The sequence below is a fragment of the Phyllostomus hastatus genome, unplaced genomic scaffold (assembly GCF_019186645.2).
Source record: "Phyllostomus hastatus isolate PE091 unplaced genomic scaffold, TTU_PhHast_1.1 phas_contig_118, whole genome shotgun sequence".
Lineage (NCBI taxonomy): Eukaryota > Metazoa > Chordata > Mammalia > Chiroptera > Phyllostomidae > Phyllostomus > Phyllostomus hastatus.
Genome location: NW_025333543.1, coordinates 11,989,663 through 12,007,333, shown reverse-complemented (window position 1 = coordinate 12,007,333; position 17,671 = coordinate 11,989,663). Strand labels below are relative to the sequence as shown.

The window sequence follows — 17,671 nt, the reverse complement described above, 5'->3', positions numbered from 1 at the left end:
CAAGAACACTGGACTCTAGTTCAGCTAATTGTCTTTGAAGTTTGTTTTCACTTGAGAGTTGAACTGGTTTCACCTGGTGATTGTCACTGCTTAGTATCATTCCAGGAAAGGTCTTACAACTAAATTTCCTCTTAAAAGACAGACTAGCAGACTCAGAAATGGTATAGGTCCCACTTGAGGGCCTGCACTGCCTTTTCCTGGGATTCAATATTTTGGCTGGACTAAATGGTTGAGTTGGGTGAAGTATGGGAAAGCCTACCGGCTTCCCTTTAAAACTGCTTTTTCCCCCCTGCCCTAATGATTCAGACATAAGCGGTCCAGAGTGTTAAAGGGGAGAATCTCAGGATATTCCCCTCAGCTTCATTTGAGTGTAGTAGGCAAAGGACTTCAGACAGCTGTGACATACCTTGCACACCTTCCTCAAAGGAAAACACTTTTTCTTATCAGGGAGACTGTAGAATTAGTCCCTACTTTTGCTATTTAATTTTTATGGTTGTGAGTGTACTCTCTAAACATCTTGCCAGATTTGTCATCTCCAGAATACAAAAAGAGATTCCAAATTGTCCAGCAATGCCATCTTTTGGACATTGTACACACTGCTTTCCAGTGATAACCAAATAACTTGGACTGCGCAAGATATTTCCCCTTGCGTGAAGGCTCCCCTCCATTCTAGAACACCTTTCTGTTAAGGATCTTTGGACCCAGAGGATAGGTAGGACTATGCCCATGGCCAGCAGGAAGTATTTTCAGATTACAAAACCTTCATCCATTGTCCTTGTAAGATTACAAGGGTCCAGAGGTATTAAGGGCAGAGGGTGGTAATGTGGTAGGTCAGAGCAGAGATCACTGGAGAATGGGGTAGACCCTAGTCCAGGGGCATACCAATCTGGCACAAGAAGCACACCACTACCAGAAAAATGCAGGGAGTGAGGAGGGCTGATGAGGTGGCAGATGGAAATAGCCTGCCTTTCCAAAGGGAGGGACCACCAAAGCAGAAAGATTGCTTGAGGTAAATTGTAAACCAAGGCAATCATCAACTGTAAACAAGCCAGCATGCACTGTTTGAGGCAGCTGAGCAACTCAAGGCTCAGCAGAAGGGAGCTCGTATAGAACATATGTGACTGAAGACTTTGCCATCTTGCTATACATGGTGGCAGAAAGAGGGACAAAGGCAAATGTGGCTAACACTGGCCCTTAAGGGCCGAAAAGCTAGACACTCCCACTGGTTTCTGGAGCACATGGAATTCTGGAAGAGGACTTTTAAACAGCAGGTGGGCAGAAGCTCGCTCTCTTGCTCTCTTGGCTTCTTGGGCTCTTGCTTTGCCCCTCATGAATGAGAGCACTCAAGGAACCAGCAGAGGCTGGGCACACCTGGGACTTATACCCCACATGGCTGAATGCCAGCTACCCAGAGGCAGGTTACCATGTGGGGTTGTGTGCCTCACTGGGCTCTAGCCTTTGAGACAAACAACCAAATGTACTATGGCATATGGGTTCTAAGAATAGCATACAGAAACTAGAGAAGCCCATGGAGTCATGAACTGGGAAGTTCCTAACAGTTGGAGCTTACCCTGGCCAATCACCTAGAGGGATATTGCAGCAAACCCCAGACAGAGAGGGGGACATACTGCAAGGTAACAGCAACTCTGAAACCCATAAGTGCACACCACCACAGAGAGGGTAGAGGCCTACTTGCGAGGCTATTTAAGCTCCAGAAGGACAGATAAGCAATAATGGAGAACTCCTGGGCATGGCTTTGGTTTGTGATCTACTTGGGAAAAAGGGAGGTTCCGTGCCTTGCAAAAGAGAAGGGTTCAGAGCAGGAATACTCCCAACCCACCCCCAAATTGGAAACCCTATTAATAAAAACCTATTTCCTTCCCCACAAATTTCATGTTATGTGGATACATGGCAACAAGCAACCAGACACAAAGCTGCCCTGTTATAAGCAAACAATGGAATATACAGATAATGTATTATAAAGTTGCACACCTGAACCTTATATAATGTTTTTAACAAATGTTAACCCAAATAATTAAAAAAACAAAAGTAATAAAGTTCATTTTAATTTTTTTTTTACAAAAAATATGAACAGATTAATTATATACCTAAGAGGCAACAGAATTGCTTTTCTGGTGGGTTTTTTTTTTGTCTCTTTTAGTTTCTTTTATTGAAACTAAAAGAAATAGTTCACAAAAAAGGTTCACTGAATCATGTGGAATGAATAAGCATTTCTTTGAGGAATAATTTATTTAAATAATATTTTAAAAATCCAAACAAACAAAGAATCTTGGAAATGAATGTGTGATAGGGAGTTCTTCACAATGAAGCAAATAATCAAATTCATCATAAAACTTTTAAAATTATATGTTGCAAATTCTATTTTAATGATATAATGCATTTGAGATTTAAGAAAAGTTTAAAAATCATTCAATTCCAATGAAGTTATTCTGAAAAAAAGAATACTAGGCATACATATATCCTAAACTGAAAATCATTATGTACAGCACCCATTGTCACTACCCATAAAATGTTTTTTTGAGAAAACAATAAAATCATATCAAGCAAATAAAATTAGAAAACAACTACAGGAAGAAAACTGGGAAAAATACAAAATTGTGAAAACTAAATAAATTGCTACAAATAAATGTAAGGGTATCCCTTGTTCGGATTGGAGGGTTAATTTTGTTATAATGTTTGTACTGGGTGGATCAGTTGGTTACAGCATCATCCTGTAGCCAAGAGGTTGCAGGTTCGATCCCCAGTTGGGGCATGTACCTAGGTTTTGGGTTCACTCCCTGGTTCAGGCACATAAAAAAGGTAACCCATTGATTTTTCCCTCTCACATTGATGTCTCTTTTTCTCTTTCCCTGCCCCTTCCTCTAAAATCAATGGATATATATTCTTGACTGAGGATTAAAGCAGGGAGAAAATGTCCTTACTATCTAAAGTAACATACAGATTCAACGCAATCCCTATTAAATACCAATAGCATTATTCTCAGAACAGAACAAGTAATCCTAAAATTTATATGGAACCACAAAAGACCCTAAATTACCCAAGAAATGTTGAGAAAGAACAAAGTGGGAGGTATCACGCTCCCTGATATTGAAACTACACTACAAAGCTACAATAAAAACAGACACACATATCAATAAAACAGAGAGCCCAGAAATAAACCCACACATACATAGTCAATTAATCTACAATATAAAAGGCAAAAAAAATACAATGAGGTAAAGACAGTCTTTTCAATATGTGGTGTTGGCAACATTGGATGGATATGCAAAAAATGAAGCTGTACCATCTTTTCACACCATATACAGAAATAAAGTCAAAATGGATTCAAGACATATATATTTGAATCTATAAAACCAAAACTATAAAACTCCTAGAAGAAAACATAGGTAGTAAACTATCTGACAGAGCTCTTAGGAATATATTTTTGGACATATCTCCTTCAGCAAGGAAAACATAAGAACTACATTACACTAAAAAGCTTCTTCACAATGAAGGGAAACATCAACAAAATGAAAACAAAACCTATATAAATGATACCGTAATAGGGACACCCACCAAAATTGGAAGGTGAGGGTTGGAAATGCCTTGGACTCCACATGAGCAAAAGATGCAGGGAGAATGTGTGAACCAGGGTGTGTTGCCCTGACAATTGGAGTAACACTGCATGACCCAACAGAAAGTATGTAGGATGCATGTGTTGGGCTAGGAAGGTGCTTAGATGAATGGACATTCCTCCTATCTATTTCCACCAAGCAGGGGAACCTGGGGGCCACCTTTAAAAAGTGGAGAGTGCAGGAAATGCCACACTCCTTGCCTTCCCTCCCCGCTGCTGGTTTTGTCAGCTGAGGGGAAGGGAGGGGCTGGAGTTCCTGGTTTGGTGGGTCTTGGAGAATAAATGGTCTGGGAACAATCCTGGTGCCCCTCATGGAGTGCTCCAGGGCCTGCCTGGCCAGGAGCACAGCAGTGCTCCTTGAGTGCCCAACTTGGGTGACAGGGGAGGCTGTGCTACTGGACCATACAAGACATCTACATTAGGCCATGCTACCAAGACAGGGAGTCATAGCTTGTCTACCTAATACACAGAAACAAATACAGTAAGGCTGCCAAAATGAGGAGACAAAGAAACATGGCTTAAATGAAAGAACAGATCAAAACTCCAGAAAAAGAACTAAACAAAATGGAGACAAGCAATATATCAGATTCAGTTTTCAAAACACTGGTTTCATAACACTGGATGCTCAAGGAACTTAGTGAGGACCTCAACAGCATAAAAAAGATCCCTTCAGAAACAAAGAAACTAATTGAAATAAAGAACAATTTACAGGAAAACAACAGTAGAGTGGCTGAAGCAGAGAACCAAATCAACAATTCAGAACATAAGGAAGCAAAAACAACCAATAAGAATAATAAGAAGAATCCAGAAAAAAAATGAGGATAGTGTAAGGAGCCTCTGGGACAACTTCAGGAAGTCCCACATTTGCATCATAGAGGTGCCATAAGGAGAAGAGAAAGAGCAAGAAATTGGAAATCTACTTGAAAAAATAATGAAAAAAAAAACAAAACACCTCCCTAATTTGGTGAAGGAAATAGACATGCAAGTCCAAGAAACACAGACCACCAAACAAGATGGATACAAGGAAGCCCACTCTAAGTCACATCATAATAAAAAATGCCAAAGGTTAAAGATAAAGAGAGAGTCTTAAAAGCAACAGGAGAAAAGCAGTTAGTTACCTACAGGGGAGTTCCCATAAGACTGTCAGCTGATTTCTCAAAACAAACTTTGCAGGCTAGAAGGGATAGGCAAGAAATATTCACAGTCATGAAAAGCAGGAAACTATACCAAGATTGCTCTACCCAGCAAAGCTATCATTTAGAATCAAAGGGCAGATAAAGAGCTTCCTAGACAAGAAAAAACTAAAGGAGTTCATCATCACCAACCATTATTATAGGAAATGTTAAAGGGACTTATTTAAGAAAAAGAAGATCAAAATTATGAACAATAAAATGCCAATAGATACAAATCTATCAACAACTGAATCTAAAAAACAACTAAGTAAAGAAGAAGAATTGTGGATACAGATAGTGTTTTGAAGGGTGCCAGACTAGAAAGGGCTGTGGGGGAATGGGTGAAGAGGTACGGGAATTAAGAAGTAGAAATTGGTAGTTATAGAATAGCCATGGGGATGTAAAGTATGCTATAGGCAATGGAGTAGCCAAAGAACTTATACCTATGACCCATGGACATGAACAATGGTGTGGGGATTGACTGAGGGAGCTGTAGGTGCTGCAATGGAGGAGGGCAAAGAGGGTAAAATTGGGACAACTGTACTAGCAAATAAATAAGATATAATAAAAAAGATGTGGTATGTATATATAGTGGAATAGTAACCATTATTAAAAAAATGAAATCTTGCCATTTCCAACAACATGGATAGAGCTACAGGGTTAATTATGCTAGGTGAGATGTATCAGACAAAAAATACTATATAATCCCACTTATATGTGAAATCTCAAAAAAATAAAAAAAAACACACAAAGTAAATGAATAAATAATACTGAGAGACCCATAGACACATAGAACAAACTGATGATTGCAAAAGGGTCAGGGGTTGGGAATGAAATAAAAATATGTCTCATTAGTCTTTTTTTATTAGCCACATCTGTCATCATTATTATATTCCTTTCTCTGTCACAAACCTTTTAAGAATATGCCCTGCATCTTATATCAAAGGTAGAGTGGAGGTAAGACCTATAGTAAGACTCTCAGACTGGCAGTGACCAACTAATAGTATTTTCTTTCTCTCAGTGCCACAACCTCTCCCTTCTCCCCTTTATTCCACTACTAATCAAGTAGGTGATTATAAAAATATAATCATACTGTCCTAAATATGTTTTTCCTTCTTTCCATCTATATATAGATTTGTCCTTCCACCCATGAAGCATGTGTTAAGCCCCTATGCCAATAACTATAAATATCAAGTAATATCCTGAGTACTAAAGACCTTATACAAATTGATGAACACTTAATATCCCAATACTTAAGTGAGCAAATGACACAGACAGTTCTCAAAAAAAGAAGATAATAATATGATCCTATTCACAGCTATGGCTCACCTGCTTAGTCAAAATTGTGGTCCTAGGAAGGTTTATAGCAAGGGTAATGGACATAAATGACAGAGGAGTTTCTTCTCTCACACTGACTAATTGGTGATGGTTTCTTAAAGTGCTACGTAAAACGGATTCTGTGGTCAAGTCCAGGCTCTGCAGGAAAGATCCAATGACCAAATACCTATGTTTATCATGGGTTTTGTAAAGTATTATGAGAGCATGTGTGTCACTTTTCAGCCATGACCAGTACTAAAATATCATGGAATAAATTGTATTTACCTGATTTCATATGATTTTCCTTTCTTGTATTTAAAAATTACCTTTCCATTGTTTTGTTTTATGTGTTAGAAATGGATATTTATACAATGGGATGCAATTTTAATCTACATATTTAATAAAGAATGAAAAAATGAGAAAACTCGATGCTGGTGAATTTTGGCAAAATGGGCACTTACAATGCTAGAGGTATTGGAATTAGTATTATTTTTCAGGAAAATCATTCAATAATATTCAGAACTACCTTGAGTCATTTATATTCTTCAACCCTGAAATCCACTTTTGGGAAAAAATTCAAGTACAAAAAGGTTTAATGCTGAGATAAAACAACTGTTAGAAAGTAAACAACCTACAGGTCCAACAGAAGAATAACGTATATATAGCAAGATTCTTTCTACCATATTATCCTTCAAAAAAGAGGGCATTATATTTGAGTTCTTAAAAAGTTTCTACAGTATCAAGCCCTCTCAATTAGTTTGAATGAAAAAGTACTATTCAGGAAAAACTAATGCTATCTTTAAGTGACTTAAAATGATGGCCACTTAATGAACCTCCCCACTCCCCCCACAAAAAGAAGCAAAGATATTTAGTACTGATTTAGTAATTATACAGGGAATTATACCTTTACGATTTTAACTGGCAAGTTTTTAAAAATAGTGATCATAATTCAAAAGCAACATCATGAGACAACTAAATTCTCCAGTCTCCTCTAGCCTCAGATTTGTTACATCACATGCAAAAGATCATAACTTAACCTCCCTCCAAAACAGATGATAACATAGTCATTATCTAATCATATTTATACCACCAGTCAAACACATAAATTTTTTTAGATTGAAAAAGAAGACTGGTTCAGCATCTTACACTACATTCCTCTGGTCTCAAAGAATAATTTAGGATGTGTTGCCTCTAATTCTATATTGTGGAACAGACTGTAGGGAATTGGTATTCTTCTTTAAATATTTGGTAGATCTACCTTGTGAAACCAACAGGGCTGGGTACTCTCTGCTTTGAAAGGCTATTCATTATTCTTTAATAAATGTAGAACTATTCAAATTATCTAGTTCTCCTTGTATGAATTTTGATAGGTGGCTTCTTTTAAGGAATTTACATTTTGTCTAAGTTATCAAGTTTGTAGGCAGAGAGTTATTCAGAATATTCCTGTCTACTGGATCAGTAGTAATGGCCCTCTTCATGGTTAGTTTTTGGTTTCAATGACTTCTTCTATTGTTTTCCTATGTTCAGCATCACTGATTTCTGCTTTAATTTTTCTTTCTTTCTTTCTGCTTATTATGGAGATAATTTGCTCTTACTTTTTTAGTTTCCTAAGGGAGAAATTTATATTATTGATTTTAAATCTTTCTTCTTTTCTAATGTAGTAGTACTTCCCCACCCACAGGGAATGTATTCCAAGACACCCAGTGGATGTATTTTGTGGCCCAGAATATGGTCTATTTGTTGATTGTTTTGAAAAATAGAAATAATTTTTAGGTCACAAAGTAATACTTATTTTACATCAATTACTATTATATAGATACAAGATGTAAAAGGGTCAGGACACAGCTATACTAATGTTAGAAGGAATGGGTGGTAATTGGTGCTTTGGATAAAATTTCCAACAATCACATTATATACAGATTCAAAATGTATCACATCTCAATTATGAGACATGAATGACTTAAAAAGTAACTCTAGTAGTAATAAACATTTGGCTTTATTATTTGGTTTTCATAAAATGTAAGTGAAAAAAATGTATTTATGCTATGCTATGTGAGCCTTTGCTATCTAAACCCAGAAATCAAAATGACTTAAATAGATATTTTGAAGTAAGGCTGAGAAAAAGATAACCCTTCCTATTTAAACTTGCTACTCAAAGTCAAACAGAATTAGATAGTAAGGATTACATATCTTTCATATAATGATATTTATAAATAAATAGAGCAAGCATCTTAATTTTGACTAATACATCTACCTCTCTAAAACGGAGATAGTGGTAGGAAGGGAGGGCAGATTCTCTTTGGAAAAACTGAGTATTATTTTGTATTTGGGATACATATAGTAGATTTTTATTATGAAATATAATGCTTTAAAAGGAACATTATATTTCATGGGAGGAGTTCACAAAGTTCTTTATACTACATAATCTGTACTTGAAAAAAATGCCTACTAAAAAGACTAGAAATCTTCCTAAATGTAATAATTGAATAATGATTTTTTATATCTCTAATCTTCTCTACAAACATATTTTTCATGCTGTCATCTTATTTCATTTGTAGTCAGAAAAATATACAAGAGTAATTTTAATACAATGTAAGTACTACAATAGAGGTATAAAAAGGCTTAATACTGGTATCAATTCTTTTGAGAAGTTCAAGTTCTATAAAGAAAAGATGGTTCACATATAGCCTAACATAATATAGCAACAGTTTATCAAGAAAAGGACATATAGCACTTGCAATTGTCAAAATGTGAGAACTAGCATGTACCACTGGAGGAACTTAATTAGTTTCATATGACTACAATACAAGTTATAAGAATGGTAGGTAGAGTAGGAGGAATAAGTTTATACACACATTAGGGCCAGATGCTATATAAAAAAGTCCAGAGTTTTCAGAAATGAAGAAAACCTAAGTCTAACCATCCTAGGCTAAGTTATTTGGACACTTTTCTTTAACTGCTTAAATAACCAAACTAATTTTTCTCCTTTAAAATGAAACTAGAAAACAGGAATTTCTTGCCTGTGGTAGAGAAGAGGTTAGCAAATCCAACTTCTCAAGAAACAGCTATAAAACTGAACACAGTCCTCAAATACAACCATCCTGGGGCAATTAAGTTGAGAAGTGTATTTTTATGAAAACCATCTGAACTGAGCTTGGGAATTTGTGGTGCCCTTGCCTGAAGCAACTCCCACCAGCTCCACCCCTGCTCAGTTGTTATGGAAGTTCACAAAGGACAAGCCTGGCTATAAAAAACCAGCAGCTTGACTACTGGAAGAGGCAAAGCTGACTGGGAGCAAGTGTGAAAAACTCAAATAGAGCACTGACAGTAAAAATAGCAAACTTGTCAGAAAACACACAGGAAAGGACAGCAGCTATGCTAGCCTTAGGTTGCAATTTTGGCAGAGTTGAACTATATAGACTGAAGGACTAGTTAGAAATTTAACAAAAAGATTCTGGGAATGAGAGATGCATAGAAGGGCTACATAAGCTCCCTATACAGCCTTTGCTGACTGGGAGGCTAAACAAACTTGTGGGATACACAAAAGGGCCTAGTAGAAAGTATAATGTGAGGCCAACTTGAAAACAGCTTGGATTTTATGTACACTCCCAAGTCAACACACATCTGATGGCAGAGGGTAGAAGCCTTACTGGCTCCACAGGTGTTTCAGCACAACCTCTGTCTTATCACTGACCACTAAAGCCATGTTAAACACAGATATGAACCCCAGAAAAACTAACCAAAAAGTAAAAAAAAAGATGGTAACATATAAACTACAAGGGAGATAGATCCCACAGATTAAGTCCAGGCAAATGACTAAAAAACCCCACCACCAACAAAAATATATTAAACAGTTTTCAACAAAAAATTATGAGACATGCAAAGAAAGTATGTAACAGTAAAGTATGCAACAGTAAAGTATGCAACAGTATTAGACATGCAACAGTAAAGTATGGTCTGCACTGAAGAAAAAATAGCAGTGAATAGAAATAGACTCAAAAAGAGACCAAATGTTGGCGTAGGAGACTGCACGTCAGCTATTATAAAAATATTCAAAGAATTAACAAAACTGTGTTTAAAAGAATTAAAGGAAAATATAATGACTAAATAAAGAAGGTAATCTCAACAATGAAACGAGACTAAAAAAAAGAACTGTACAGAAATTCTATGGTTGACATTTTCCACATGTACCTATTTTTGACAGCAATATAATTTCTTACACTAGTCAACGTTTTAAAAAAATTCATAACGCTCGAGTTATGGGATGCTTAGTCAGTCATTATGCTTTGTAAGCCTTGTAGTAACCTTTAAATAGAGGTAAAGATGTGTTATCTTTTCCTACTGAACTAATCAAAGGTATGTTATTTTTTTCAATGAAGTTTCTTATAACTAGATAATATTCTCAATATGGTATAAAATTAAAATAAAATCAAAGGTTATTTTGTTAATATCTACAGACTTCAAACTGCTTTAAGAGGTTACTTTAACTTTATTTTCATGGCTAGCTTTCAAAGAATGTTTTTAGAATTACTCAAGTTTAGCATTTTTAAAGATTAATAAAATATAATTTGAAACCACAAATGTATTCTGGTACAAGGGTGTATATATAGTTTTAACACTACTAATATTAACTGGATTATAATACTCATATACTTATATGTATATATACAAAACAGAATATTATTTAGCCATTAAAAGAAGGAAATCCTGCATTTGCAACAACATGCATGAACCTTGAAGGCACTATGCTAAGTGAAGTAAGTCAGACAGAGAGAGACACATACTGAGTGATCTCACTTTCTTGTGGAATCTAAAAATATCAAACTCAAAGAAACAGTGATCAGACTTGTGGATGCCAGAGGCAGGGATGGCGAGTGTAGCGAGAGGGTAGTGGAAAGTACAAACTTTCAGTTATAAGATAAATAAGTTCTGAGGATATATTGTAAAACATGATGACTATAGTTAATAACACTGTATTACATATTTGAAAGCTGCTAAGACAGTAGACCTTAAAAGTTCTCATCATAGGGGAAAAATTTATAATTATGTGAGGTAAGGAATGTTAACTATTTGAGGTGATGGATGTTCACTTATTGTGGTAATCATTTCACAACATATACACATACTGAATCATTATGTTGTACGCCTTTAACTTACATAACATTACACATTAATTATATCTCAATAAAACTAGAAAAACAATAATATACTCATTAAATAAAATTTGTACCTACTACACGCATACTTTGATTACTACCAGGTAGATTTTCCTATGAATAGTAAAATCATGGCAATTGGTTCTATTACTAATCTTTCACCATTCCTTATTTGTGATTTCTTAGTGGACAGCAACATTAAAGTAAACGTAATTTAATTAGATTTTCCTATTTTGATTCTTTGTGTTACCATAAGAATAATTATTCAAACATTTAATTAACTATTCTTTCTCATTTTTGGTGAGAACAATCTATATTATAGAACCTCTAGTTTTCCAGATATCCTTTAAAATTTTATGCTGGTATTCTACCTCATAATATTACATATCTGCATTTATCAGGCTAACATATTACCAGGGGAGCAAGCATACTGCACACTATTTGGTAAACCATCACACTATTTTATAATAACACAGCTACCCAGGAAAATGTTAGTAATTGAAATTAGAAAAAGTATACTTACTCAGTTATAATTTCAGAATTTGTAAAGTTGAGGTTGGTTGAATGACCTTCAAGTTTAGAAGACTCATGTGTATTTAAGGCTGGAGTGGTCTTAGTGGCAAGTACTGTTCTTTTCTTATCTTTTTCAAGTGCTTTTTTCTTCCCACCATTTTGGAAATATTCTCTGCATACACTACAAGTCAAAATAAAGTTATATATTAAAACACTAAGTATGAATATAAAATAAATTGAAAAAGCATTGGTCTTTATCAATCAAAATGGGAAACTTTAAAATAATAGATTTCTAATTTAAAAATGTCACACAGATGTAAGTTTAAGAACCTTGTAGCACTTTCACATTTTAAAAATTAAGATATATAAAACATGAACACAGATTGTGCTGATTAAATAAAAAGTACGTTTTTCAGAAATATGTTTTAATTGAAATTTTAACTGAAACAGAAATTCCTCTAAAAAGCTTAAATAATTATGCTATTCAGTTACGCTAAGCATAAAAAGAAATACCGGTAGTAGTCACAATTAATTCTGAGACAGCTTGGCTGGTATTAGACAAATATCCCAACAGTTGTTTTCTGGATCCTTCTGGTTTATGAAGGTAAGGTTTTCAACACATTTAAAATCATCTGTCTTCTTATTTTCTCTGAGAGAAGGGTCTAAAAATCATTTAAGTAAGAACAATATCATTTCATAAAGGTGTGAAAGCACAATGGTGTGAACACAGTAGTGGTTTTTATAATATTTGAAAATTATTTCTATGTATCAAGAGATAATTCCTGCTAGTCCCAATTCCTATACTATAAAAATACAGATTTATCAAGACGTATTGCTTTAAGCTCATTACAGTATAGCCCATATCAGGTTGCTATCCAGAATCAGAAACTGATGAATGGCATAACCTTAAACATTTTTTTTGTATCTAATATAATTTTACAGTGAATACAGTAGTGCACCATGCCTTGTATATACAAGATCTGTCCGGAAAAATTCCAATCATTGTTAATATAATGAGAATGGTTTGCACATCATTGATGTAAGCTGGCAGCCAAGGAAAGTAGAATGGAATGTGCATGCGTGAACAGTGATGACCTCACTGTACTATAGTCAGTGGGGCAGAAGATGCTGTTGAGTGAACATGTGTACTGTGTGGCTTTAAAATGACTGAGTGAGCACAGCAATGAAGCTGCATCAAATTTTATCTTAAGTTTGAACATTCCTCCACAGAAACTATTTTGATGATTCAGAAGGCTGCAGCTATGGGCAACTGGTGATTGGTAGCTTCATTATGACAACACACCCATTTATGCATCATGTCTCATGCAGACAATACGATCTAACAAAATTGTTTCCAGTAAGTTAAAGACAACTAAGTGCTACTAGAGCCATCTTAAACAAAAAACAAATGAACTTTCTGGCGAACCCAATATAATATTGGATACTTGCCAACATACATCAAAAATCTATAGATTATATAAAACCAAAAATGAACACTAGCATAAACCATGGATTTTGGATGATGATGATATATCAATATGGGTTCATCGATTATAACAAATGCAGTACTATGAGTGGATACTGACAGTAGGGGATACTCTGCACACATGTCAGTGGGTATATTTGGGAACTACCTGTACTTTTTCTTCAGTTTTGCTGTTACTCAAAACTGCTTTATAAAATAAAGTCTACCTGAAATGGGAAAAAAAATCCAACTCAGGATAGATATCATGTGCCTTCTGATATAATATAATACACTGAGAAGAGCACTATCACCTATATAATATTTCTGCTAATATGCTTAACTTTAATCTAATCAAAAAGAGACAACCATACAAAGCCAAACAGAGATTTCTTTTTCGTAGGAACTAAAAAAAAGTGTGAGTCAAGGATTTTATATCTAGCCAAGTTGTGCATCTTGTAAAACCATAGAAAAGCAGCTTTTGTTATATAAAAACTCATGAAACATTATAGATGCAAGCTGTTTATAAAGAATCTACTGGAAGATGAATTCCTCCATGAGATGATTCAGAAATCATGATTCAGAAATACTGGTGAAAAGGATGGTAGTGAATAAAAAGCATTAAATGAAATTAAAAAAAAAAAGATTTTTTTTTAATCCTGAAGGCAACAATTCCAAATGAAGATGAAACAGTTACAAATATTTATGTGCTATTTATCAGAGCAACCATCTCTTTACAAGGCAGAAAAACCAGGAAGATGCATGGAGAAACAGATACAGTTAACAACAGGTAACTTTTTAACACACCACTCTCAATCAAATGAATGAAAAATAAGCTCTAAAGAGCATAGTAAGGTTTATATTATCATTATTTAGCAAATATTGCTCACACAGACAATACAGCTTCTTATCAAGTGTACATGGAATAGCCACAGTACAAGCCATGAAAAAATAATGCAAACAAAATCATCCAATCACAATGCAATACAACTAAAACTAACAACAAAGTGGATCCAAAAAGCCGTTTCACCTGCAAATGTTTTAAATTAAATAACTCTGGTTCAAATGAAAATATTGATAAAAATCACAGGATAACTAAAAACAAAAAGAACAATAAGGAAAACAAGGGAAGTCAGAATCTAAGGAATGCAACTTGAAATAGAGACCCAAGAAAAATTCAAATCATTTAATATTATACCAATACAAATAAAATAATAAAAATAAATGAAGTAAATATCCAACTTATAGGATCAGGAGAAAAAATGTAAACCAAAATAAAAAAAGAGAGGAAGAAGGTATTAATGATTTAGAAAAAAACAGAACTAACAAATAAATATACAAATTGGTTCTTTAACTTGCATAACTTTATCCAAATAAAACTGAAAACTTACATGAAACAATTTTTCTAAGAACATATACTAAGGGACCCAAGGTGGCAGCAGAGCAGATGGAAGCTATATACTAACCACCTCCCAGGACCAAAGTGGAATTACAACTCAATTATAGAAAAATCATCATGAATAATCAACTGAACAATACCTGGAGAAAAGCCTTATAACCAAGGATTTTACAGAAGAAACCACATTCACTACATTAAGATTGGCAGGAATCGGATAGGTATGAGATGGTTGCCAGGGCTCCCACAGGCAATAAAGTTCCAGAGGGATATTTCAGTGGCTAGGGGGAGGTAGTCCACCTGAGAATTGTGGGATCTAAACTCCAAGCTGGGCACCACAGCTAAGAGCACCAGAACTAGGGAAGAACCCAAATAACATCTGTCTGTGAAAAGCAGCGGGTTTTTTGTCTGCTAGAGAGATGGCTAGAGACACAGAGAGTACACAAAATTTTGTTTGCAGCCACTTACCTTGGGCTCCAGCTGAGGAAAGGCAGAACAGACTAGAGCAATGTGAGAAGAGTCTGGGGTAGGTGGCTCTGGGGAGAAAGCTGAAGGGTCAGCCATCAGGATCCCTGTGCTGAGTCATTCCCCATGATGCCCAGAGCCAACTTCCACAGTCAGAACTCTCCCTTCCAAGTCGCATCAGCCTGAGGGTAAGCAATAGTCCCACCTGCAGGAATCCCTGTGGAGTTTAAGCTCTGCTAAGTGGTACTGATGGAGGCACTTTCACTGCCTAACCTAACAGAAAGCTGGCAGGTGAAGGTAGATCTTTGAGCGATTTGAGACTATAGGTGACCCTTTCCAAACCCTGGTGCTCATGAAAGTCAGCCTTGGTACACAGGTTGGATCTTTTTACACATACCCAGGCCCAGCAGAGGGAGCCACACAACTCCCACACAACTATTAGTGTGGATTGCTAATAGTTCCAAAAAGGTTGCCCAGGGTCAGTCAGCATTTGATATAGGGCTGCAACAGAGTCTTTGCATTCCTGCTTAACACATAAAAACAAACACAATGGGGAAACCAAAATAGGAAGAAAAAGAAATAGTCCTCAAAAGTAAGAACAAAAGAATTCTCCAGAAGAACTAAATGAAATGGAAGCAAGCAATTTATCAACATAAAATTTAGAGTAATGATTATAAGGGTGCTCAACAGTATGAAAAAAGACATAGAAACCACAGAAAAATAGTCATATGTTCAGAATGCAATATCTGAAATAAATAATATGGGGGGGGACACCCAAAAACCAGGATTTATTTATAAAAAATTGTGTATTTATCTTTATATGTTTAAACTTCATTCACCACCAAAGTACTCTCCATTTGATGCAATAAACCTATTGAGACTTTTTTCTGCTGTTCAAAATAGTTTTTGAACTCACTGATTTGATGACCTTTAGTGCTACTGCTATTTTTTGTTTCACCTCTTCCACATTGGCAAAACCTTTCTGTTTGAGGACTTTATTCCTTTGGGGAAACAAAAAAAAATTTGCTTGGGACGAGATCAGGTGAATAGTTAGGGTAAGGCACGGGGGTCATTCCATTTTTGGTCAAAAACTGCTGTACAATTAGAACAGTGTGGACAGGTGTGCTGGTGAATCAAGTACCATGAAATGGACAAATACATTAAAAGGTCTTCAACAAAACAAAACAAAACAAAACAAAACAAAACACTGAAGTCGAACACAGCTAGTACACTGATACAGATGGGTTCCTAGAACACTCATCCCATTAACTTCAATGTATAGATCATGCAGACAGATAATCAAGTAGACAATGGCCTTAAATGACACACTAGATCAAATGGATTTAATTCATATTTTCAGAACATTTCATCCCACAGCAGCAGAATATACATTCTTTTCAAGTACACATGGAGCATTTTCTAGAATAGACCACATGTTACAATTCAGTACAAGTCTTAACAAATTTAAGAAGACTGAACAAAACCAAGGGGGAGGGTGGAAGAAAGGGAAGAAAGTGGGCTTGAATGGGGTGGGGGGAAGTGGTGGGGAGAAAATTCAGACAACTGTAATTGAACAACAATAAAGTAATTTATGAAACAAAAATAAATAGATAAATACATATATAAAAAGACTGAAATCATATCAAGCATCTTCTCTGACCATAATGCTATGACACTAGTAATCAATCATAAAAGGACTGAAAAAATACACAAAGTCATGGAAGCTAAATAACATGTTATTAAATAATGAATGAATTAACCATAGGATCAAATTAAAAATAAAAAGACACCTTGTGAAATTAAAAAGGTCTTAGAAGATAGTGGTGAAATAGGTAGGAGCTGAGCCCACTTGCTGTGCACCCAAATGGCACACTTAGCGGATCTTCCAAAAAACAAAGTGAACAGGCAATAGAACCCTAGCTGACATCAAATTTGGGAGACAAAGTATGCAGAGGACACTTCAAAGCAGGTGGTAAGGAGGTTTTATAGGCAGATGGAGAAGGTCCCTGTGCCTGATGCCAGACAGGGCAGCTGGCACGGGGACATTGGAGGGAGAGCCAGGCAGTGATGGTAGCCTAGCAGCTCCTTCCCCTCTCAGAGCAGAGGAATCCCACACCCACGAAAGGAGAGATCTGAATGCATAAAGTTGCTGGGTAGAAAAAAAGGCAACAAGTGAACACACAACTTGTGGTGTACACACACTGGGGTGGTGGTTGCTGGCTGGACAGTGCCAGAGTTTGGGGGATCCTGGTGGCACCTAAAGCTGGGAGAAGAGGTGAGCCACAACTGGCTGTGACCTAGATGGACTCTGGACTTGCCAGAGAATTGGAGTGTGTGGAAAGCTGGGCAATGGCTCTGAGCGGTAGCAGCACCCAAAGAGACTTTTTTTAAAAAGGGGGACTGAGGTGCACTGTGCAGGGACTTTGCGTGAGCAGCAGCGCAGCCAACAAAGAGGGAGGAGTGTGGGGGCAATTTGCTACTACTAAGTGCACCTCATGGATTGATCAAAGGAGTGCAAAGTGAGGTGTCTTATTGGCACCAGCTTGGCACAACTGT

General features: G+C 36.0%; 1 protein-coding gene across 1 annotated transcript in view; it reads right to left on the bottom strand.

Annotated features, from left to right (window-relative positions):
* The window catches only part of BMT2 (base methyltransferase of 25S rRNA 2 homolog), a 201,210-nt gene that overhangs the window by 138,082 nt on the left and 45,457 nt on the right, over nucleotides 1-17,671 (bottom strand). The window contains exon 3 of the mRNA XM_045847799.1: nucleotides 11,803-11,973. Within this exon, the coding sequence (XP_045703755.1) occupies nucleotides 11,803-11,973 (171 nt within the window). The remainder of the gene's footprint in view (nucleotides 1-11,802; nucleotides 11,974-17,671) is intronic.